Source organism: Centruroides sculpturatus, unplaced genomic scaffold, assembly GCF_000671375.1.
Source record: "Centruroides sculpturatus isolate CEXI.00-Female unplaced genomic scaffold, Cexi_2.0 scaffold919, whole genome shotgun sequence".
Classification (NCBI taxonomy): domain Eukaryota; kingdom Metazoa; phylum Arthropoda; class Arachnida; order Scorpiones; family Buthidae; genus Centruroides; species Centruroides sculpturatus.
The window spans coordinates 232,587-259,294 of record NW_019385088.1 but is presented as its reverse complement, the minus strand read 5'-3'; the positions used below and the strand labels follow the sequence as shown (position 1 = coordinate 259,294).

The 26,708-nt window shown below is 29.7% G+C and overlaps 2 protein-coding genes across 2 annotated transcripts in view; one reads left to right on the top strand and one right to left on the bottom strand.

Moving 5' to 3' along the window:
- The first annotated feature begins 8,832 nt into the window (after positions 1–8,832).
- The window catches only part of LOC111634503 (vesicle-fusing ATPase-like), a 73,684-nt gene continuing 55,808 nt past the window's right edge, over positions 8,833–26,708 (top strand). Inside the window, exon 1 of the mRNA XM_023379296.1 lies at positions 8,833–8,897. Coding sequence (XP_023235064.1) covers positions 8,886–8,897 — 12 coding nt within the window. The 5' untranslated portion in view covers positions 8,833–8,885. The remainder of the gene's footprint in view (positions 8,898–26,708) is intronic.
- Positions 18,442–19,301, bottom strand: LOC111634508. Its single transcript, XM_023379302.1, has one exon. The coding sequence runs from the start codon at positions 19,171–19,173 to the stop codon at positions 18,724–18,726; it is 450 nt and encodes a 149-aa protein (XP_023235070.1). The 5' UTR covers positions 19,174–19,301; the 3' UTR covers positions 18,442–18,723.

Genomic DNA, 26,708 nt, shown 5'->3' with positions numbered 1-26,708 from the left:
AAGAAATATAACATTTGACTGGTAAAGAAAAAGGTTGCTTATTTTGCCATGTTGATTAATTTATTATTTTTCATCTGTTATAAACTGAATTACTTCTTTAAAAGAATCATTTCTATTACGTCAGCATTTATGAAAGCTCTTAAATCAGATATAATAATTTTAATATAGTTTCAGTAGAACGTAAAATATACGCTCTACTGAAACTTGGGTTGGTGGCAATACTGTGACGGTCAATGCTGTATCTTGGATAATGTCTGGATAGTGGAGTATCGCCGTTTTAACATCCAAATTTGAAGAACGGTCAATGTGATTTACTTTTTCCACTGCATTGTAAAAATCATTTTTAAATTTTGTACGATTTCCTTTACTGTCTGTGCTCATATTAGAACTTATGCTTAATTTTGAGAGTAGAGACGAATTTTATAAAAAATTGTGAACGCTAATAACGAGTAAAATATTCATTGTCCCACCACACTAGAGATATGACCCTTTCTATGTCTCCACCCTGTCGACTTTAAGAACCAAAATTTAATAGCATTAATGCCCTTTTATACATAACTACCGTGCCAAATTTCGTTATTTAAACTTTACTCACTTTGAGATATATTAATATCTCAGAACAGAGAATAAAGAAATTAAACAAATTAGACGCTAACACACACGAATTTTCTTCCTTTATTTGACATTTGTGGGTTCAAAAAGTCTCCAAACGTGTAGATTTGTAAAAAATTCGGAGGGTCAAATTTGACACGATTCCAATACTTTTCCGTTTTATATACATAACTTGGGAAACTACGAGTAAAAAGGAGTCAAAATCAGCGGATTTTTGACGACTCCGACCAAAACTCCAAGACTCCGACTCCACAGCCCTGGTATTTACAGTAGCATGATGTAGTTTTCACAGAAATACACAGAATGAAGTGAAATTTTTGTTTATATCGAGAAAATTGCATTTTCGACCACTAGATGGCTCCTGAGTTGATTACTTAGTTTGCGTAATACCAATATTATTTTAAATTTTCAATGTAATGCCCATCATTCATGAGCATTGACTCAGACGAGGTACGACACTAAGCACAGCATTAACGAGCATATCAGTTGGTATTGCTAAAACATGATAGAGTTCACGAAATTCTAAAGGAGTTGCTTGAACTCTATCATGTTTTAGCAATACCAACTGATACTCTATCATCTTCTTTCTGTTCACGCAACTCCAAAGGAGTTGCGTGAACAGGAAGAAGACAGGAGAAACATTTGCGTGACAATGTGTTCCATGCTGCATGAATGTTACAGTAGCCAGTGCTTGCCTCTCTTGCAAGCTTGGAATAATGCTGTTTCTTAAAAGCGTAGCACCTGTGACAGCAACAGCAAGAAATTCAGAGCCGTGGACTTCCTCGAAGAAAAAAAAATCACCAATAACGAAAGATGTGGTAAACCCACATTACACTGTAACTTTAGGCTAATGAAGGAGAATTTTTCAAATGCATGCAGGTTCTCTATAGCCCAAATGCGGCAGTTTGTGTGTTCATACTTTCAAGAAGTATTGAGGGAGCTTATTGTCAGTCCACAAAACGTTTGGCATGCTCTTTAAATTGTTGGAAAATCCAATTTACAAATTCTTGCCACTTAATGAAATTGGCAGGTTGCAGTTCCTGCCTGTGTTAAATCTTGTAGGGATATTTCTTCAGAATGATCAGTAATGATCTCCACACAGTTCCATGCGAAATATCAGTTCATTATGGAAGTTCATTCACACTGCATTCCCATGTGTTGAAGTTGTCGGTAGAATGTCCACTTCGTGTTCACCCTCATACACCTCATACCAAATGTTTGGGTCTTCCACTTCTTAGACGCTGCCAAAGAGCCGGTGTCCTCAAACTTTTAATCATCTTCTTCAGAGTCGAACAAAACATTAGTTTCTTTCCACTTCTAATACTCCACAGTAAAAAAGAAGAGCGCAATGCTTCACTTGCACGTTGTGAGTTTTGATAATACAGTTTAATAACAGCGCTTTATCATGTAACGACAGCACATGATGTTCGGATTAAAAAGTTCTCTCTTTAAATAAAAATATAACGTAAAGCGTCATCTGGTGGCAGTAATGTAACTAATCTGATATTAAAATGTTTCTGTTATAAACAAAAATCTCACTTAGGTAATTCTGTGCATTTCTGTAAAAATCACATCATAATACTGTAAATACTTAGCAAATTATTGATTTTTTTCTTGCTCAGAAATTTTCTGAAAAGATTTCATTTCGTAAACCTTGTTGGACTGTTTTACTGCTTTACATACTTTTACACGATTAGCTGCGTTGTAGGTTTGTTTAAACTGGATTTAAGTTCTTACGTGTAACATCTAGTATGCAACAAAATGACGTTATTTTGTTGCGCTCTAGACGGAACACGCGAGAACGTACATCCAGCTTTATGCTGCGTTAATGCAGATGCGAGAAATGCAAGAGGATAGAGAATAACAGGAGGGGAAGAAAACACCAAACGAACCAAGGTCATGTGCCTATACTGTATTATTTTCCCTCTAGTTGCGTTCACGCAGAGGCGAGAAATGAAGAAAAATGCAGTATAACAAAAGATAAACGAAACTACTCTATTGACATTTTCTTTTATTTATGACCTGCCTGTTTTTTTCCAGCTTCTCGGATCATTTTCTTTACGTTCAACAGATTGCCAGCATGCTATCATTCTCATTTTGTTGACGCCGTTACGCCTAAGCGAAACAGCCGAACTACTCTGCGTGCACCAACTCATAAGAGGAGAGTAAAATGGCGACGATGGAGAACGCTGGCAATCTGTCAAACGGGAAGAAAATGGCTCGAGAAGCTGCAAAAAGAAGAAAAGAAAGAAACACGGGCGGGTCATAAATAAAATGAAGAAAATGTTAATAGAGTAGTTTCGTTTTATTTTCCTTTAACTTTACTTCGTTGTAAAATTCATCGGATTCTTCCTTCCCACTTTCACATAAACGCAATGCGTTGCGCGACACCGGCCCGTTGCACGCCGTTACGGCGACTGCGAATTTTTACTGTGCCATCTCATGATCGGAAGTCTCATGAGTAATGTCATGAGACTTCCGCTGTATATAAGGTTTGTCGTAAGGTGACGCATACCTGTATTAATATATTAGTAATCTTTTTACATATTTATTATTACTATTTAATTTCTCCTAATAGAAAATTTTTTTAATCTGTGACACAATTTATGAAAATTTAAGTACATTTATATATAAATATAAGTGAATTGTTAATACTTGAAACAAAAAAAAATTAATATTGATAATTAGAAGTGCAAGAGGTCGGAGACACTAAGATCTTGCAAAGTCTTCTTTGAGAATACCAACTCCTTTCTTCTTGTACTCGGGTCCTAAGTGCACTTTTATGACTGAAATTTATTAATTTTTTGTAATACTCGTAATATCCGTGTTGTTTTTAGTTTTCGTGAAAATTAACTTATAGAACTCCCTACATTTTCTTCTTCTTCGGGAGAGGGAGTGAAGTTGGACGCTGGCTACAAGGCTTTTGCGTCAAGATGTGTATAGATGGGAGAGCTCCCTACATCATCAATGTCCTAGGCTAGCGTCTCCTCCACCTGTATTTATATTTAGTCCTCCTGTTTATAATGACAGTGTAAATGACAATTTAACCCTCTTTCCACTTGGACAAATCTCACAAGGCAGTGTCGGATACGATCTTTTTTTTTTTTTTAATGTCTGTGTTTCAGAAGATTAAGGATTAAGGCTGTGAAAGTGCATTCATTCATTTAAGAAATATTTTTCTTTTTCATTTTGACCAGAATGACAATAAAACAAAATTATACAAAAGAAAAAATTACAGCACAAATTTTATCACCTAAAAAATTGTGTTATTCTACAAGAGCATCAACATCAAAAATAAAAGTTAATAAATATAATTTACTTTAGGCCTATATTTTTTCTTTTTCTCTTATAAAGAAGATTGTGAAATCAGATATATCTTTCTCCAAATTGCCGGGTTATAGTACATCATCAGCTTCAGTTGCCATTGAATAATATCGCAGCATCCGTTTCTGCTGCTTTAAGAATTTCCCTCATCTCCACTAGCCCCTTCGTATCTAAGAATTTCGTTTCTGATCTCTTTGAGTGGGATAAAACGAGGTCAGACAGTCACATTGAAAGTAGGGAAAAATTTTATTACGAAATCCACAAGCGTGTTCGATGAGAAACTGAAAGTGAGACGTGTTTCAGAAAATAGTAATAATGAGAAGACAACTTATGATGTTATCGCTTAGCGTGATCAAAGGGTAGTCGAATGGTTTCATATAATCATTTATATCAATGGTTATATCTAGTCATAATCTTTTTTTTTTTTTCTTTATTTTTGCTCTTTTATCATGTTGGCACTTTGAAGATCTATATATTTAATCATGTCCATAATAAATCCGTCCAGATCCACAAAAGGGTTTTCCAACAAAAACTTTGCTGAAATATGTTACATAGTAACAAATAGTAAAAAATATTCAATAATTGATAATTCAATTAAATTAATTTTATTAGAATAATTCACTTATTTTTCAGAGTAGCTACTATCTATATAATGTTGAGTATTCATCAATTTTTATCACAATGCTACTTCACAATTTCTGGTTTTGAACTTTTGAGTATTCCCAGAGCAGATCGTCCACGTGCTATGTTGCCTTATTCCATCAATTCAATTCAATTTTAAAGCAAATTCGAAAAATCCAAAAAATATACTTGTAATTGAATTCATAAAAGAAAGTCAAACATGTCAGAAATCTTAAGATTTTTGTTGATGACACTTTTTAATAATGCCAAATATTATTAGAAACGTAATCATTAACTAAATATTATACTAAAATCACATAATTAATATAAACATTTATTCATTATCATTAATCTAAATGCTTTTAATATCAACTTAAATTATTGAATTAATTACGTAAATTTTTACTTAACAGTGATATTCTTTGACATGTAAATGGATAAGATATAATTTATATATTAATTTATCTTTAATCATGAAACATTTTTAATACAGATGATTACAAAGATTATTCCTATAAACTTTGATTACAGACTGTGATAAATCAGCACAAATTATTTTTAGAAGAATGATATTTACTATTTGATTATAAATATGAAATGTTAGCTTCATCTCCGAATGAAATCATTATGCAAATAATACAAATTCAGCTTTTTAGTTAAAATATAGCAATAACATTGAGATAAAGTAATGTTTTCAGAAAATATTGTACAAAAATCAAAAAATTTATTAGGATAATTATAGTATATTGTATTTATTTAGAAGCAATGAAAAGTTGTTTTCATTGCTTCTAAGCCGATTTTTTCAACGAAAACCATCAAATATTAAACGATAATCTTTCATAAAAAGTATTCATCGACTTTTACGGAGGATTTTCATTGTCAGCTCTAATTTTATCATATTATCTTTAACAATAGTCCATATCAAGAATAGAGATATGAAAACTTACTAAATACATAATTTTAGTTTCTATCTTAAACATTTGTTACATGATATGTACGTTTAAAAAAACACAGTATATTAAATTTATTATGTTTTACAGAATTATGTGAGATCGGGGACTGTGAGATCCCACTCACTATAATCAAAATGTGCGATCCAGGGTTGAGACAGTGAAACCCACTCCTAGACACCAAATGTGAGACTACGTGCCTGGTGGAACCTCGCTCACTGTTCAGGGTGGCTAATTTTATTTTGTTTCAAACATCGACAAGATCTTTTTAACGTCAGAAGTCTGATACTAGTTAGGAAGAAAAATCAATCGCATCCTAACTCAGGATATTTAAAGGTACAGTACGTTTATCCGAGTGATAGGGTGAGAGTTTCGGTTCGGCAATGAAAGTAGGCGTAGTCCAATTTAAAATATAAAACCATTATATTTGTTTGTACAAAGAAAAATAATGATAAAGATTAACAAAATAGCATGCTTGATTAATTAATATAAAAATAACACTATACAAGTTCCAAATTTCGATACAAGGATTGTACGACAACTTAAACTATCCTATCTTAAAGTTTACATTTATTCGCGTAGAGAGAGTTTTACAATTATTTCATTCGTTGTCTGGGGATGTATTGCGAGAACCTTTTCTTTTGATTGAGAAGACTTCTTGTTTCATTCTTCCTTATTGGGATCGATGTAATAAACGTAAGGTGGAAACAACAAGGAACTTATTTACATGATTAAACAGTACACGACTAACGACATGAGATTCACGACGGAAACCTTGGATAAAAGGTGACCTCCATATTTTATACCAAATCAGTGAATCGATGAGGGGTGTCCACGATTCGTTTCTCTCACTTCTAAAACTTTCATTTTAGAAGGAACTTTCCTCTTTTCCTGTGAATCAGAGGAAGTTAAAGATGATGTACAGTACATCGATAAAATTTTCTACTTTTTCAAATAAATTAAATAATATTTTAAACTAAATTACTTTTTAAAAACATTTTAAACATCAAAATGTTTCCTAATATAATCCCGGTTCTCATAATTATATGAAATAAAGCGATAAAGCCACAATACTGTGATTCAGTTATTGTTTATAATCTAGCGCTCTGATTTTTGGCTCATCACATATATGATAAATATAANTTTTCAATAATCGAAAGACGTGAGAGGAAATTTTTGAAATTTTCTTCTCCCCTCTTTAGGTGATCACGAAAAGAAAAAGTTAAATTTTGGACTTATATAGGAAATCTTATTTGTTCATTTGTGAAGTTTATAAACAAACCAATTTTTATGAAATTTAACAAATATACTCAATGTTTTGTGTATTTATTATTAATTTATGACGTATAATAATATATTTTTGTATAAACAGTAAAACCAGAATGCAGAATTACTAAAATACTTATAAATAGAAGACATAACGAAAAAACCAATTATTTTGAAATCTTCACATGGTTTTTTTCAGACTTTCGGAACGTAACAGGCTCGTTCTTAAAGAAGATCGGCACTACAAAATAAATTAATTAAATACCGTCTCCATTAATTAATTTATTTTTCTTAATTAACAATATTTTAAATCAATTTTACTGTTTATTTAACTGTAAACTAAATAATATTTTTAAAAAATATATTAGTTTTCATATTAATTAAGTAAAAATTCTAGTACATTTACGAGCATTTTTGTTGGAATTTGGCCAATGGTGTACGTACATATAAAAGAACTTATTTAGAAGAGTACAAAAGATAGTACTCTTTTTTCATTGAAGAGAAAACTTATTCTGATGGTAAAAGGAAAAACTAAAGCAATTTACTTAAATTATGTACCATAAATTATGTGGAAGGTTAATTATGTACCATGAGGGAGATTGTTGGTAAAGTTATAAAACAATAAAACTTTATGGAAGACCAGTGTATCTAACGGCAATTTATTTTATATATTGATTTTTAATTAAATAATAGACACCATCAAATTGGACAAAATCTATATCACAAACTGAATTTTAAAATAAGTTAACATTTTCTTTAAAATGAAGGGTACTGATATTTTAAAGTAAAGTCACAATTTTTAAGTAAACCAACCTAATAATTCATCAGCGAAATACTTTATTAAAATTGTATATTTATATAAAGCTCGAATGAATACGTCTGGCTTCCCCCTTTTCTCTTTGTAAGAGTAAAGGAACACTAAGAGAACCTTCGTTTTTTAATCATATCTATCATGGATTCGGAGAGGTCCACATAGGGGACAGCCAGATTTTCTGACAAAAACTTGTAAGTCAAATAAGTACGATTGATTCAACAAATAATATAAAAATGTTCAATAATTGATGATTCAATAGAATCAGTTTAATATTCGCTTGTTTTTTTAGAGAACTACCGCCTACCTAATTAATGCTGAGTATCCATCAATTTTTACTACAATGCTAAATCACTTACAATGTCCCTATTTCTGGTTTTGAACTTTTGAGTATTCCCAGAGCAGATCGTCCACGTGCTATGTTGCCTTATTCCATCAATTCAATTCAATTTTAAAGCAAATTNAAATAATATAAAAATGTTCAATAATTGATGATTCAATAGAATCAGTTTAATATTCGCTTGTTTTTTTAGAGAACTACCGCCTACCTAATTAATGCTGAGTATCCATCAATTTTTACTACAATGCTAAATCACTTACAATGTCCCTATTTCTGGTTTTGAATTTATGGCAACCTACGCGCGACCATAAAATTATGTCGGAACAACAGAAATTTTTAGGAGTAATGTAAATCGGAAATGTTAGGCTCCGTTCCTTGTCATTCAGTCGCTCCCATTGTGGAAGCCTAGGCCTACCCGAACTCATAATGAGCACGAAAGATCATGGCTGCTATTAAGTACTAAGCAGTTAAATAAGCAAACTGATAGCATAGTACACGTCATGCGAAAGGGATTGTGCTATTAGTTTGCTTATTAGCTTTTGTCATTTTATTATTCCTTCCTGAAGACATTAAGATGGCCTTTGTTTTAGCAAGCCCAATATGAATTCGGCGCGGCCCACATTGGGGTGAGAGAAGTGTTCGACATAACCGGATCGACCGCCCATGAAAAATTTCCTAAGATTTTTCGACCCGTCCAGAGCGGTCCTCAGAGCGGTGGGCTGTCACTTTAACCGCTCGGCCATTCGAGCTGTGTACAGTTTGTCACTAAAAAGTTCATCTGTTTTTAAAAAATTCTCAAAAACTAACAATAATAATTAAAAAACGACAAAATTAAAAATTTTATTAATTTTAGTGTAAAAAAATATAACAATTCGATAGTTTTTTCTTTTTCATTTTATCGGTAGTGGCGTGTTAATCGCTGGAAAATTTCGATTTTACTTGTTAACTCTATGCAGAGAAAATGGCGGCTATAGTGAGTGTTGATATTTCTATCGTTTTATAAATTTATAAATGTATTTATAATTTAAACACCGTTTTATCTTAATCTTACATTTTTGAAATATTATTACAATTATTTAATGATAAATTTGCGCTTTTATTAATCAAAATAGTATATTAATGATATAATTTGTAATCAATACAGAAATTAATACAAATTATATGAAATTTTAAAAAAATTTGTCATTTTCTACAGGTTCAGAAAAAAATATTGATTTATTTTTGTTACATATTGAATTATTATACACAGTTTGATGTTTATTTTGTTTTATGACTTAATATTGGATGGAGGGATCAATGCATCTAAAATGTCGTAAGCAATGCAGGAATGAATGAGGTAATATGGATGAATGAAGGTGGCATCGGAATATTAAATTGTCTACATAAACCAAGGAGGAACCGTCTATTCTTTTAGCTTTTTCTGCGACGTGAACAAAAAGTTTGTGTAGGCAATCACTATTCTAGCAAGTTATGACAAGATGTGACACATTTCCCTCGTGAATTTTGTTTTCTTTAGTTTCAAACACATGAACTCAAAAAAAAAATTCTGGAGTTTCAGTTAAAATATCTTAGAATGATTGATGCTATGAAACTTTGAGTTTTACAATATTTTTTTTTAATCCATGGAAATATGACTGATGATACCTTTAATAAAACAGATGGCCACAGCCATTTTGAAATAAAAATTATAAATGTAAAAGATTATATGGCATCGCTTTAGTCAAATGAAAAAAAGGTAATGGAAATAAATTTTGTAATACAAGTTATTGTTTTAAAGTTTTATTAAGAAGTCCTGTAGAGTTTTTGTTTTATAGTGGTTCCTCCCTTCTTTGCTGCAATGTTATGTGGTTGCTTCAGCATCATTTTTCGTGGGCAGTCTGGGTTCTATCCTCACTATCTTGTCACCATCATTGTGGATCTGATTGAACCTGTGATGGGCATAGAAAAAGTGCTCACAAAGCATAAAAGAGTTTTAAGAAAACTCGCTTGATACAATCAAGGTTAAAGGTACTGTAGTATTTGCACTCGTAGCAAAGCTTTTATAAATTATGAGAAAAGTAGTGTATTCAAAGATTTACCTTGGATAATGTGGAACCCAAGTTAATCAGGATGTGTTGATTACATGTTGCTACTTTGCATAAGTTTACTGCAGCATTTAATAAGGATATTTTTGAAAAATTTCTGAATAATTCTGGCTTTGGATTTTTGGTTATTAAGAACTAATCTTTCTGTCATATGACTGTTTTTATTAAAATTTTGGCATAATAGAACCAGCTCTATTGTGTTAATTATTTCAAATTAAAACTTTTTGCTAAACAAGACATCTTTTATTTCACTTGATAATTTCTAAATACATATTATTTCTGTATAATTCTTTTTCTTCTGGTAACTTTATCAATTTTGAAATTATTTTAATAAATAGAATTTTTACAAAAACAAAAATTTTAATTACAAAAAAATTTGTATAAAATATGATTTTATTAGCAATAATCAGTTTATCTAGAAGTTTCAGCTATCAACTGCTTTAATCAGCAGTTTCTTGCATACTGAATTTATAAATAATGATTCTGTGCACACAAATTTGTTTTTAAAATAGTTTAATAATACAAAAATAGACTTGTGAAATTTTGATAACATAGGTAAAAATATAATTTTTGCTTTTATTTGTAACTATTAACTTTTTTGGTTAATATGTATTTTAAAAAATTTTGGTGGAATATTTTGAAATTATATAAAGTAGTCAAAATAAAGTGACTTAATTATATCTGTATTATATACCTATATAAATGAGAATGTTTGTTTGTTTGTTCAGTATGCACTCTTAGACTGTTCAATCAATTGCTCTGAAACTTTGCAGTTTTGTTAACACACTTTTAATTTAGATAATGCCATACATCTGATTTCCTGCCTTCGGATTAGTACCACCTGTATACATTTCTAGCATAAAATAAAAAATAGTAATAAATTTTAAAAACTAATAAATTAAATATAATTCATACAAAAATGGATATAATTTTAAAAATATATAAACAGTAGAACCTCGATTATCCGGACTAATTGGGGATGAAGGTAGTCCGGATAAGGAAAAATCCGGATAATCGAAACAAATACTTTAATTTGTCTTTTAATGATAATACAACACGTTTTCTTTTCGATGACATATCGGTAATATTAAAAGTAAATACTGTATTTAAATCGTGATCAAATTTTCAAGAAACAAACGTTCGTATTGAATTTGGACTACTACTGACCAACGCTAACAGACTACCTATTGTTTAAAAGGCCCTCTGGTGGCGCAAGAAGACGGATTTTATAAAATAAAAAGCAGTTGAAACTGCATTTTTATGAATAAAAATTTGACAAACTATTTATCGTTTTATGACGAGTAAAATTTTTTCGTCGCGTTCGCGGCTTTTAAGTAATGCATAAACCTTCGAGGCGCGAGGCCCTTCGGACCGCGAGGCATAGGCGGTGGCCCACGTCGTCCATGCCTTACGCCGCCCTTGGTCATAGAAATGATGTAATTTGAATATAAATTATTTATAAATACGTATGTCAAGTTATATTTTTATTATGACACAAAATATATTTAAGAGTTTACGACCACTGTGCTGGGTGAGACGTTGTTAAAACAAAAAAGTTATTCATTCCATCACGTACATAAACAGTATCATAATTCGCCAAGTGCAAATCAGCAAATTTGTAAAATTTTTGTTTATTTTGAACAATCCGGATAATCGAAAATCCGGATAATCGAGGTTCTACTGTATTATATTTAATATTTACTGCAACAATGATATAATGTGTAATAGATGTGCTATATCATTACTGTGACGAGTAACATGTGGCATGCACATGCATTTAGTTGAAAGTATTATTCTGTGAAGAACTATATATGTATTTGGTTTTCCATATCTAATAACTCAAATAGTTTCTGCTTATGTCAGTTTAGGAACTGTGACGATCACAAAATTACCTGTTTTTTCATATCCATTCTATACTTAGTTGTTTTTAACTATTAATTTACAATGTAAGTTTCAATGGCCTCTTCGTGCTCTCTGAACAGTAAGGGGCCTAAAACCACAAATAAAATTTTAAAAAAATGTAAGTTTCAAGTGTGTATAGGTACACAGTTGAAGTACCAAAAGATAAAAAAAGAGGAAACATAAAAATGCAATACAATGAAAAATATCAGATTTCATATGTATATGTACTGTATAATGTTGAAGAACTATCTTAAAAGTGATCCCATTCTTACAACTTAAAGTATGTAAACAAAGGGTAATTAACATTAACAATATAGACTAATTTGTGATGCCAGAAAAATGTCTCCATACATTTCCAAGTTATACTGTAAAAAATTTTTTTGCTATTTAAGTCAAATTGTTACATCTAAGGACTCAGATATTTTTCTTTTTAACAGTATTTTCATAAAATTAATAATTTTGTGTGTTTTAAATTTCACTCTTATAAACCTGTGCAATGCTGGCTGTTGATTTATATAAGAGTGAAACATACATACAGCATGTTTTATCTGAATTTTTAGCATATAAATTTGAAAAGATCACATTTANTCAGAGTAGCTACTATCTATATAATGTTGAGTATTCATCAATTTTTATCACAATGCTACTTCACAATTTCTGGTTTTGAACTTTTGAGTATTCCCAGAGCAGATCGTCCACGTGCTATGTTGCCTTATTCCATCAATTCAATTCAATTTTAAAGCAAATTCGAAAAATCCAAAAAATATACTTGTAATTGAATTCATAAAAGAAAGTCAAACATGTCAGAAATCTTAAGATTTTTGTTGATGACACTTTTTAATAATGCCAAATATTATTAGAAACGTAATCATTAACTAAATATTATACTAAAATCACATAATTAATATAAACATTTATTCATTATCATTAATCTAAATGCTTTTAATATCAACTTAAATTATTGAATTAATTACGTAAATTTTTACTTAACAGTGATATTCTTTGACATGTAAATGGATAAGATATAATTTATATATTAATTTATCTTTAATCATGAAACATTTTTAATACAGATGATTACAAAGATTATTCCTATAAACTTCGATTACAGACTGTGATAAATCAGCACAAATTATTTTTAGAAGAATGATATTTACTATTTGATTATAAATATGAAATGTTAGCTTCATCTCCGAATGAAATCATTATGCAAATAATACAAATTCAGCTTTTTAGTTAAAATATAGCAATAACATTGAGATAAAGTAATGTTTTCAGAAAATATTGTACAAAAATCAAAAAATTTATTAGGATAATTATAGTATATTGTATTTATTTAGAAGCAATGAAAAGTTGTTTTCATTGCTTCTAAGCCGATTTTTTCAACGAAAACCATCAAATATTAAACGATAATCTTTCATAAAAAGTATTCATCGACTTTTACGGAGGATTTTCATTGTCAGCTCTAATTTTATCATATTATCTTTAACAATAGTCCATATCAAGAATAGAGATATGAAAACTTACTAAATACATAATTTTAGTTTCTATCTTAAACATTTGTTACATGATATGTACGTTTAAAAAAACACAGTATATTAAATTTATTATGTTTTACAGAATTATGTGAGATCGGGGACTGTGAGATCCCACTCACTATAATCAAAATGTGCGATCCAGGGTTGAGACAGTGAAACCCACTCCTAGACACCAAATGTGAGACTACGTGCCTGGTGGAACCTCGCTCACTGTTCAGGGTGGCTAATTTTATTTTGTTTCAAACATCGACAAGATCTTTTTAACGTCAGAAGTCTGATACTAGTTAGGAAGAAAAATCAATCGCATCCTAACTCAGGATATTTAAAGGTACAGTACGTTTATCCGAGTGATAGGGTGAGAGTTTCGGTTCGGCAATGAAAGTAGGCGTAGTCCAATTTAAAATATAAAACCATTATATTTGTTTGTACAAAGAAAAATAATGATAAAGATTAACAAAATAGCATGCTTGATTAATTAATATAAAAATAACACTATACAAGTTCCAAATTTCGATACAAGGATTGTACGACAACTTAAACTATCCTATCTTAAAGTTTACATTTATTCGCGTAGAGAGAGTTTTACAATTATTTCATTCGTTGTCTGGGGATGTATTGCGAGAACCTTTTCTTTTGATTGAGAAGACTTCTTGTTTCATTCTTCCTTATTGGGATCGATGTAATAAACGTAAGGTGGAAACAACAAGGAACTTATTTACATGATTAAACAGTGCACGACTAACGACATGAGATTCACGACGGAAACCTTGGATAAAAGGTGACCTCCATATTTTATACCAAATCAGTGAACCGATGAGGGGTGTCCACGATTCGTTTCTCTCACTTCTAAAACTTTCATTTTAGAAGGAACTTTCTTCTTTTCCTGTGAATCAGAGGAAGTTAAAGATGATGTACTCGATAAAATTTTCTACTTTTTCAAATAAATTAAATAATATTTTAAACTAAATTACTTTTTAAAAACATTTTAAACATCAAAATGTTTCCTAATATAATCCCGGTTCTCATAATTATATGAAATAAAGCGATAAAGCCACAATACTGTGATTCAGTTATTGTTTATAATCTAGCGCTCTGATTTTTGGCTCATCACATATATGATAAATATAAAATAAATGTCTGAAAATATTCAATATTATAATGATTCATAAAACTTATAACAACTTGAAAATTGAGAAAATCTCCATTAAAGTTCACAATTTATAATTTTAAAGATAAACAACTAAAGCAGTTTATAAATATTTCGATATTGTTCGTCATTTTCTTCCTGAAATATTTACGAAAAAACGAAATATGTTTTTAAATTCTGTTTCGTACTTTTTTCCCTAGAAAAAAATTATCTATTTTTTTAAATCATTTTATTTATTATTTTAAGATAAAAATTAATATTGAAAAACTAATGTAAATTAGTCATTAATTTATTAAAATATTAGAAACATTAATAACAACAACAACTTATTTTCTTATATATAAACGATACATTTGACATTTACTTAAAGATTCATATGCTAGAGGTATTCAAATTCTATTCTAGCTTTCATAATTTTAAAGATTATTTCAGAATAACTGTGATTGATTATTCAATATATATATATATATATTTATGATATATAAATTATGTAATTTCCATCTCACGTTAGAACATTTGTGTTTGTTTTTAAATATTCACTTACCTGAAGACAACAATCAGATTCGTTGGAAGTGCTAGCAGTATAAAAAGGCTGTTAATAATGCCTTACTTAAAGTGTTTTTCCTTCCTGATATTCAACATTTGGTGTGAAGATCAAGCTGTATTGTATTAATACTAGAAAGATGCTGCTGGCAGTAACATAAGGGGTGCTGTTGTTTGCAGTAAATACTAAATATAAATCTTGGTGGTTTCCTTATTATGCAAAGATCCAGGAAGTTTATCCTAACATTATTTTCCTTTTCTAAGTGAATTAACACAANAAAAAAAAAAAAACTGATTTATTTTTAAATATTCTTGTAAAAAATATAAAAATTTATCTATCAGAGAAAATATGTACTTGATAAAGAATATATAAATAAGCTTATAAAATTTATACATATTTTAAAAATTTTAATGTATTTTTTTATTATGAGACCTACAAAAAGCATATTTATAATGCATTTATATACATAAATTTATATCTTAATAAAAATATATTTAACTATTAAATTCTATAGGCCAATTATAATTTTTGTAATGTTATAGCGAGAAATGTTTAAAAGTATTCCTGTATGATCTATTTTTATTAAGTATAATGAACAACATTGAATAGAGTGTTAATAGCAAGCAGAAAGAAAAACCAACTTAGTTTTTTTTTCAACAAAGGAAAAAAACCCATTTAGCAACGTCAATCATTTTATGAAATTACCTTTAAATGTAGTTTAATAAACATCAAGATTGCTTGAAATGTTCACTTTAGTTTATTTTTACAGCATTCAAGTTCGGTCATAACTTCTTTATGGGGATAAAGAAACAAAGATTACCTTACTTTCAAGCTTGGAAAAACGTTTACCGATACATAAACGTCTCTATGAATTTATTTTATAACTTTTCATTTCCGTTAAAAAGTTAAAATAAATAAATATTTTACTACACAGTAATTTAACACGGATTATATTAACATTTGAATTGCTTTATTAAGTACAATTTAGGCGAAATATTCTTTATTCCAAAATTGTCATTTATATATAAAAAAGCATTAATATAGATTACTATTTTGACTCCTTCAAATTATATATTTAAAATTAAATTACGCGAAAATAATGTGCAATTGAATGAGTTATTAGTTTAAGCTTTATGGTATTTTTTACAAAGCAGTATTCATGTTAATGAGTTAATGAGCTGAAAGAGTATTTATGCATACTACAAATAGAAAATCCGATGTCATAACACTCATTTGATAGCTTCTATATTAATCTGTGAGTTTAAAAGAAGTTAAATATTACATATAAACTTCAATCAAATTCCCTTTCATAATAAAAAAAAAAGCTGAAATTTTTATAGCCTGATTCAACAATAAATTTTATTGATCTTTATTAAATTGATCGTTTTAATTTAACCTCGTAGACGGTTATGACGGTAATTTTTATAGAAATTTAAATAATAAATATAACATAAAATGCTAAAATTAATTTTTTAAAGCTTTACAAGCATTTTTAAATATATCACAAGAGTCAATCTTAAAATTTAGGCGTGTGTTTAGCCTAATTTAAACATAACAGACATGAAATATGTATTAGATCTAATTTTTCCAAGGAAATATTCTAAATTAAAGCTATTATGGTTATTATTAAAGGATGGAAAAGCATTAATTATTAAAAAAAATACTCTAGTCGATACTTCATTACATAGTTCTGATAGCACAAAATTACTTATATAGTTCCAATCTTTCTATTAAGAAAGCGCAGTTAAAGCAGAGTGAATCACTTTGTCCCACAGATCATATAATAAGGTGACACATGATCCTGTCATGTCTTGGCCAACTAAACCGTCAATAAAATCGCTGACTGCCACTTGAACCACGAGTGGATGCGTCTTATAAAGGGTACATCCGTCCTACTGTATTTTTCAATATTTTGCTTTTTTTACATCTAATTTGGATTCTTATTATAACCCTTTTTTTATTTTTTGGTATCATCATAAAACAGTTTATTGTAATAATATTTTTTAGATCAAAAATATTGGGGATTCTGATAATTTTGGAGTTTTATTCAAAGCATTTTTTTAAAAATTTGTTCCAAAAATTTATGTCTATTAAAGTATAAAAATCTAGATCTCACACAGTTATAGGCCAATGTTATTTTATGTTTAATGAGTTTAATATAGACACAATTTAACTGATACAGAACTATATAATAATATTTAGCAAATAATTAAGCAAAACTTATTATAAAAGAGACAATTTACTTATTTTTTTCCATTATTAGATCTAATACATGATAATTTCAATGTAAAAAATTATATTTTACACTTATTTGAAGACATTTAATGAATAATTCAATTCAAAAATACAAAAACCTACATTAAAAAACATAACTGTAAGTTTTACTAATTACAAATGGCAATAATTTTAAGTAGAGAAAACTATAAGAGCTGGCACACGTTACTTCTTAAGTATTTCACTTCACAATTATTCGAAATAGATGAAGACATCTATAGTTACATTTTAATTGAAGTAAACAGTCGGAGGGGATAAAAGACAGAACCCTTGTGTGTACTACAGAGCATGAGTCCCTGCGGATCGTAAACTATGAATTTCGAACAGTTTCTTCTTTGTAAAACCTAACAAAATATACAAGTTCCTTTCAAGTGGATTTCTGTTTGTTTCTGCACCGTTTCATTCCGTCTAATACAAAGCATAAAATACTACAGACTTATTTTTTTATTATTTTTTTCAAAAGCTCCCTTGTACTATTCTTTATATCATTCTTCTTTTAAAAATATAGACTACTGCCTACTCACAATTGAATTTTTTTAAGTAATTTAAATTATTTAAAATTAAATTTTTATATTAGTTTTCATATGGATCAGTAAATCGAGGACAGAATGAAATAAACTCTTAGAATGGTCACGCTTTAGTAGTATAAACTCTAATCTATGAATAGCCTATCATTTTTCATCTAAAAAACTTTTATCTGAAATTAAAATTCTTAAGATAAGGTTTGTAAATGTGTGAAGAAATCGTAACTTAAGCGGATAATTTATTAATTTTAACGATTTTGTTTCAGTTTGTTTAAAATTAAAGGCCCCATAAAAAATGAAAGTGTCGAAAAAGTAAGAAAAAAGTGTTACTCTTGGTTTCAATTTCAAAATATATATATATTTTTTTGTTTCTAAAAAAACTAAACTATTAAACGACTAGTCAACTTACAAATTTGTATTATGTAAATTAAATGTGTATGTATTTTAAATTAGGCCTATAGGAGAATATAAAATTAATGAATGTTAGAAATAAATTAAATAAAAGAAACGTCGAAAGAGCAGATAATAATTTCAACAATATATTAAAAAATATCAATTAAATTAAAAGTACATTTTCATCACTTTAAGTAGAACTACTCAGACAAGATCATCATCGTTTACCTTTTAACAAAAACTCATTACGTCAACATTTAAGGCCCACTCGGCTTTAACCTTTCGCCTCTTAATTGTAGACTCGTGCTGAGATTATACGAGTGATTTCTTTTTTCGGATCTACTCGCGACCCTCTTTCTGGTTTTGAGAGCTCTCGACTAAGTGGATTGTGCTTTACTTACTTTTCTCATTGACTGCTGTCTCTGCTTGATGTTGGATGGACGAGTTTGGAAGTGAGTAAGCAGGAGCAGGTTCGACGGTACCTCCGTAATATTGGTTGTCTCTCGAAGCACCATTACCAGGAAAAGGTGGACACAAATGGGATAAACTCTGGACGTGAGGTGATGTCAAAGGTGGTGCAGTCGGAGGTTGAGGAGGTGGAAGCTGTCCACACTGAAGAGTGGTAGAATAGCCCTGAGAAACGAAGTCCCTAAATGGTGTAGTAGGTGACGTAGAGGTAAGTAAACCTAATCCGTCCGTTTCATCAAAAAGCACTTTCTCCAGGTTTTGAGCCTGTAGGAGAAAGGCCTGGGGATCGAATCCTCCTTGATCTGACAGGTTGAGAATGTCTTTAACTGAAAAAGGGGTACTAGAAGAACCCGAAGTGGTGGGACTAGCCAACATGGCCTCCAGCGAGGAGTATGCGCGCCTTACGTCTCGGTTGGACTAGCCATCCGTTGTCTATGAGGTCGACAGTGTGATAACAATTATACCACGCCTCTCACATCACTCTGGTCGGCCGCCAACAAATAAGACACTTTCTGTAATATGATATGAAACTGTTGTTTCTAGTACGTCTCGGAGGAAGCGCGTAAATCAAAATGCTCCCTTTATTCCAAAGCTCATTGGTTGAGACTTCCTGACGTCAATTGTGGATTTGTCGACTTTACTAATTCCGCTTCGGTTATTAATTGACGTTATGAACATACATCGTATTCAGTTATACAAAACTTAGACTTATAAAGCGCATTCTGAGCTAGAAAAAAATCACTTTTTTATTTTAGGAACGACAAAGATCTAGACTTTTCGAATCGAAATTAAAATCTACTTTGACTATTGTTTGTAATAATTTATCTTACAATTTGTCAAGGTTATATGTTATATAATGATTTTTTACGTAGAATTCTTTTCGTGTTTCGAAATGCTATGTAAACAGGTTTATATTACAACAAATGAAAAGATTTAGCATCATTAAGCATATTTTAGCTTGATCATTTTTATATCATTTACTTACGATCAGATTTTCTTCGGAACTACACAAATTTCAACAAATTCTTTTATGAAAAATTAAAATTTTTATAAAAATTTCATTTACTAACTTTCAAAACAATAAAAACATAAACTTGTATTTAGTTTACGAAAATTACACTCATACCACTTTAATTAATGTTAGAAAATGTTTTTAAAAAATAAAAAAAAATTATATTGTTTTATTTAAAATTTTATCAAGAAATTTCTATTAAACTTAGAATAATATTGACTAATACGTTAAAAAAAAGCCACGTATTAACCAGGCATTTGTAGAGTTTACAAATCGATAGAAGATCTAAGACCTGTAATAAATCCGACAAGCTATTAAAATTTTTTCTATCTGTCTAAATTAAAAATTTATAGTCTTAGTAACTTTATAAAATTATTTGAAGTTTGATATTCGGGTCTGTTTTATGAAAAAAAACAAAAGTTTGAATGACGGTCAAAGGAAATTAGTTCATATGATATTTTTATACATTAAATAATCTTATTTAACGAATCATTATTTAATAATAATACTAAATATAGATATAATTTGAGGCCTAAGAAATATTAACTGTCTGCTTTCCAATGACATTAATTTTTCTTTTTTCTTTTACTTGGTATTATTTACAGCCACGTGCAGAAACTACGATTAGTCAACATCTTATAAGTTTTTTCATTTTTTATTCTATACCAATTATGAAAGAACGTATTATACATTTTGGTCTACGGTTCATAAGCTTTCTACACTTTGTTTTCGAAGGCTGTTAGAATTATTTTCATATTAAACAACCCCGTAAACAGTTTGTTATACCATTATTCATAACGTAATAATTGCCGCAATTAAAATGGATTAATTATGTACAAATTAATAATTAACAGGCATTAAAATCTATGAAAAGAAAGAAAACAAATCCGTGTTAAGATCCGTGTTCGAAACTCAGTCATAGGTTATACTTACTTTCTATATGAGTAATCGGTGTGTCATTATAATATCTGTTTGTATAATAATGAAAAAATTAATGTATCAGGTTCAAGGTTATATTAATAAATTTGGTCATTGGAAAAACTATATTAAACTTTTTTAAATTAATATTTGTTTTAATTAAAGGTAAATAATTTGCGTAAAATATCTAATTATTGAAAAAGTCTCGAAGTAAAGTAAAAAATTTCAACTGAATCTGTTCAATGTTGTCCCCATTTTGGAACATTGAAAGTACAGTAAAATTAAATTTTAGCCTTCATAAATGGCCTAAGTAACTTCACCGACATATTTTAATGATAATAAAGTTCCTAAGTAGGCTATTTTTTTTAAAATCAAATATTATGTTAATCTTAAATACTTTCAATTTTCACGAGTCTATTCTTGTTTAAAAAGTAGATCATATTTTGTATTATATTAAATACAAAATACGGTCTACTTTCATTGAAAACTTATTCGCATTTCTTTTAGAATTATTGTTAATTATAAACTTTAGTTTAATAATTATATAAAAAATTTCTAGAATAGTTTAATAAGATTTCTTCATGAATAGTTTCAACGTAGCCTAAATAAAAGAGCTTATTTTTAGATTTAAAATAAACAATTAAATATTAATTTTAATTGCGTTATTTATTCAAATTAATTTAATTTTAATTATTTTTTAGTTTATTTTTTAATTTTTAAAGCTTTAGTGAAGATTTATTAAACAATATATAGAAGAAAATTAGAGATATAATTGAATTGGAGGGAAAATTTCTTTCAAGTGTAATTAAAATAATCTAATTATATTTATTCATAGAATATACAAAAAAATTAAAGTTATGATTATTAAATATTATATTACTTTAATTTTTTCATTATTAATTAAAAAATTAAAGTGAATTTTAAATGAAAATTAGGCGAAATTTAATAATTAATTTCACGATAAAGGCTTAAATGTAAAAAATATCTTTCAGTCATATTGAAGATAAATCATTCTTCATCCTTCGTATCAGTTAAAAACCTAATTATCCTAGCAATATATCAGTACAAGTAAAATATAATTTACAATGTAGTTAACCAGTCTGCAGCGCATACACAAAATTCATCTCGTCCAGCTAACTTGCTGTAGACATGTGTAAATAAACATACACACGTGTGGCACAGAACACGCGAAAAGTGGACAATATTGCACCTGCTAGAACTTCCGCTAAAAATCTTCTTTTTTTTTTATAAAAACATAATCTATAAATTATATTCGAATCTGTATTAATTACGTCGTATTGGGTTATTATTGTAAGTACAGATGCAAATCTTTTCGAGTTTTTGTTTAGTAATTAAGAGTTTCCTTTTTCAAAAATTTGTTAGGGTTTTTTTTTCTATTAACTTATATAAACTTTTATATATTTTAAGTTTATCTTTTTTAAATTTTTAATACGTTTTAATATTCATGTAACATGATAAGCCTTAAAGGTCTACACGTTTTTACAACCTTTGCCTGTAACCTGATCAAATTTTACTCGTTTGCAAAAAGAAAAATGAACGTTCGTACTACATATAACTTATTTCCTTAAATAGCAAAAAATAACCGATATTTTTAGCATTTTTTTTTTTAAAAGATATTTGAAATTATACACATTTACAATACTGCAAAAAAGAAAAGTGCAACACATTTAGCTGATAATTAAGAATATATGTGCATAAAGAATTCCAGCATATGTAGAGAGGAATACAGAAAAATGTTATCAGGCAGTAAAATAACCATTAAAATATTTAAAATGTTAAATATTTCAGATTTTGATCAAAATATCAAAAATATACATAAAAATGTTATGCAGTGAGTTTAGAAAAATATCAATACATGTTTTAAATCAAAAAATTTTATAACAAATTTTATTTTTTGAGTTGATGTATATTAAGTAAAACTTTAAGCGTGAAATAAGGATTAATGAGATAAGGTAATTTGTCAAGGGGTGTGTCTCCCAAAAAGAAATTGACCCCCTATTTAAGTGTTAGACATGATGAAAATGCAGAAATCTTTGTGGCCAGCCTATTAGTGAGGTGCACAAGTCCATTACAAACTACCAGTGTTCATTGGTTTTATCCACTTAGCCACTGATGGTCACAGCATAAAATAAACAAAAATGAAGCAAAAAAAATATATTATTAATTACGTGTAACAAAAATATATGAAAATCAACTGATTTTAAAGAGTCAACTCAATATGGCTATTACCTGTGGACTTTTTCCTATATTTTTCACATGATAGGCACTAAAAGGCCATTGTAGGTTTAGCCAGGATCATAATGGGAATGGTGAGGGATGAGGTCAATATATCTGGAACAGACCATCCATGAAAAGAACTTGGGTTCCTTGGAACAGCTAATGATTTTACCACCTTAGTCATCTGGCAATCCAAACACAAATTGATAGGGTAATACAGATTTGAACTACTGCTGTTTTGATGCATTTGATTTATAATTGTATAATCATAATTTCACACAGACAAACTACAATAATAGCTAGAAAATTTCTAGAACAAAAATATTGTTCTACATAATACACTTTGATGAAAAGAAAGCATTTTTGTCAACTCTAATACTATATTCGCACACAATCACTTCAATCTCGATTTACCTACAATCTGGATTGTGACTGTCACTAGTCGAATGTCATGCTGTTCGCATAGGCAGTCCACTTGAGAAGAACCCGGCTATTAAATGCGATGATAAAACTGACATAACTATGCGATAAGTCACAAACACCAACAAACAAAATGGAAGTTTTGGTTAGAAATAAATACGGTACTTTTTCTTGTCATATATCTAATAATAGACAGATGTCATCATCTCTCCAAATACAGTATCTTTTTTTATTTCTCTGTCAATAGCCCGACATGTGTTCTGCCATCTTTTATTATCTCGTGTGGGTGGGATTGTGGGATCTCTCTTATGACTGGATCTAGTTTCAAGAACTCTCTTGAGTCATTCACAATTGAATCTCGTTTCAGTTGAGATTGAAATGGTCAAGAGAAGTCGCACCAAGGCATAGCCGCCGACCTTGGTCACAATCTAGATTGAAATGCTCGGTGTGAACGGGGTATTAGGCTACAACCATGCAGACATGAGAATAGTAACAAGTGAAAAGTTTGTAACAGTATTGCTCTTGCAAAGCAAAAACCATGCACATGTAACAGAATCGCTCTCACAGGACAAAATATCACACTCATGGATTCCGATACTGCTTGATTTTTATTGCAGTTTGAAATTCTCACTATACATTATCCTTTTACCTCATTTTTGGTTTGTTTATGATTCAAACATGACTTCTTCAGCCTGTATGAACAAGGAGGCAAATTATCAAAGTTTTCTTAAACAGAACTTAATAATGCAGTTATAGCTTATCCTGAAATATAGGGTAAACAATAAAAAAAACTCATTGAAATAGAAATGGTAAACATTATTGTCAATTGACTTTATACGGTCTCAAATGAAAGGGGAAAATTCACAGTTTACATGACAATGTTAGTGAGAGTGAGAATCAAAAGCAAAAAAATGCCATAATCTGACATCATAACATTTGCTCACATGTTAGAATCTCATGCTGGAATATTCACTTACCTGTGTCTATAGTCTTACATCTAGCATGAATTTTTGTGCAACAGTCATAAGAGACTTATGCACAATGAAATATTTATCTTTATCTTTTATCTTTTTTATTGAGAAGAAACAATAAGTTGTTTTATTATCATTTAAAAAAATACATTTCCATCGATGTTGGTTGCATCTGGCAATGTTGAGATTTAAGTTTATGTGCAATATTAATTTATCACTGATAAATATTTGTAAAGATGATGATGCCATTGAGAAGTAGAAAAATGGTTCTACTTTTAGATTATTGAATAGGAGAATGAGAGAACATTTAGGATTTATTGGTAAAGATGATAATTTACTAACACCCAATAGGCATTAGATCTCAAAACTTATGTTAGTTGGAATGATTCCATTATCATTAAAGAACTGAGAGATTGTTGCTTTGTCAGATTGTTAAAAAAGATATATATATATATACATACATACACAAATGGCATGTTTTGTCAAGTTATATAAATAAAATCTCTATTTAAAAACCTGACAAAGGCTTATCAATCAGTCCTCTAAAAATGTTTGTTTTAATTAAAGCTAGAAAAGTGTGTTCAATGTTTATATATATATAATTCTAAAGATTTCACAGCTCAAACGTAAATTAAGCCAAGCTTCCAAATGGATAAAAGCTAATGATATTGTGGTAACCAGAGCGGATAAAACCAGAGTTATGGTGTTAATGAAGAAAGAAACTTACGAGAAAGAATTAGAAAAATACTTATCAGAAACACAATGCACACAAGTTGAAACGAACTGGGTAGATAAAATGCAAGCGAGGGTTAAACGAGTTGCCAACACCAAACTAGCCAAGAACCTAAATATGAAAAACATCATTATGGACGCTCCGGACGTACCTAAACTTTTCGCCTTTGCCAAAACACATAAAATAGGACAACAGCTAAGATCTATAGTAGACAAAGGAAGAGCTCCTACCATCAAACTTGAAAAATTTCTTCATAATATGCTGTCTGTACATCTAGTAAACTACCGATTCAATATCTCGAATCCAAAAGAATTGATATTAAAACTCAAAACCATAAACAAGCCAGGATACGCCACAGTATGGGATTTTAGATCATTATACCTCTCGATAAAAATACAACCTTGTTTTTGTGCACTAAGAGATTTCCTCATAGAAAAAATAAAGGATACTAATCTGCACCAAGATATACTGGAAATGGGCCCTCTAGCCTGTTACAGTTCGGTATTCCAGTTCAAAGGAAACATTTATGCACAAGAGAGAGGAGTACCCATGGGAAGTCCATTATCAGGGAACTTGTGCAAAATGGTAATTAGGGCATTAGAAACCAAAACCCTACCACTCTTTCACTCAAATATAATCATGTATGGTAGGTATATAGATGACATTATAATTCTCTGGAAAACACCACCAGACCAAAGACAATTTAAGACAGCCATGAACAACAACCCTTATGGCTTTTATTTGGAATTAGAGCAGCATAGTGAAGAAAAAAATCCACTTCTTGGATATAGAAATTGAAATTAAAGAAAGAACAATACAAACAAAAGTTTATAGAAAACCCACAAATATACCATCATACATACCCATCAATTCCTGTGACCCATACTCTTACAAAATAGCAGCATTCAGGACTTTGGTAGAAAGGGCCTATTCCCACTCTTCCACGTCCTACGCTCTACAGCAATAATTAGCGTATATTAGAGATGTTTGCTAAAGACCACGGTTATGGCAACTTAATAGACAAATTATGTAATCAGCGCCTTCACATAAACAGTAAAACAGATGAAGAAAAGACATCAGGAGCAGATGATAAAGAACATATGGAAAGGGTCCCAGTAACGTAAAACCCACAAATGAAAACAATATATAATTCAATTGCAAAGAAAAAAGGAATTAAAATTACATACAGAAGAAACCCTTCCATATATAATTTATTAAGAAATGGAAAAGACGCCCATAACCTGAACAGGCTACCGGGAATATACACCATTCCCTTAATAGACGATAGATGGCAAAGACAACTAATTTACATAGGGTCCACTAAGCGTCCGTTAGCCACCAGAATAAAGGAACATAAAGCAGACATCCCCCACAACAAATATACGACAGCATTGTCGACATATGCAACAAACCCAGACATAACCCCGATTTTTAATGAGGCACGGGTCATCCGCACCACTCATCATCATGAACATCTAAGAACTTTGGAAGCGATGGAAATTTACAAAGCAGATTGCAAACTAACCTGCATCAATCTTAAAGAAGAAATTAATTTCTCAACAGCCTGGCAGTATTTATTAGATGATGAATCGTAATTTAGTATACGATACACCAGATT

Coding starts and splice junctions, on each gene's coding strand:
- LOC111634508 (XM_023379302.1), bottom strand. CDS start 19,173: ATGTTGGCTAGTCCCACCACTTCGGGTTCTTCTAGTACCCCTTTTTCA.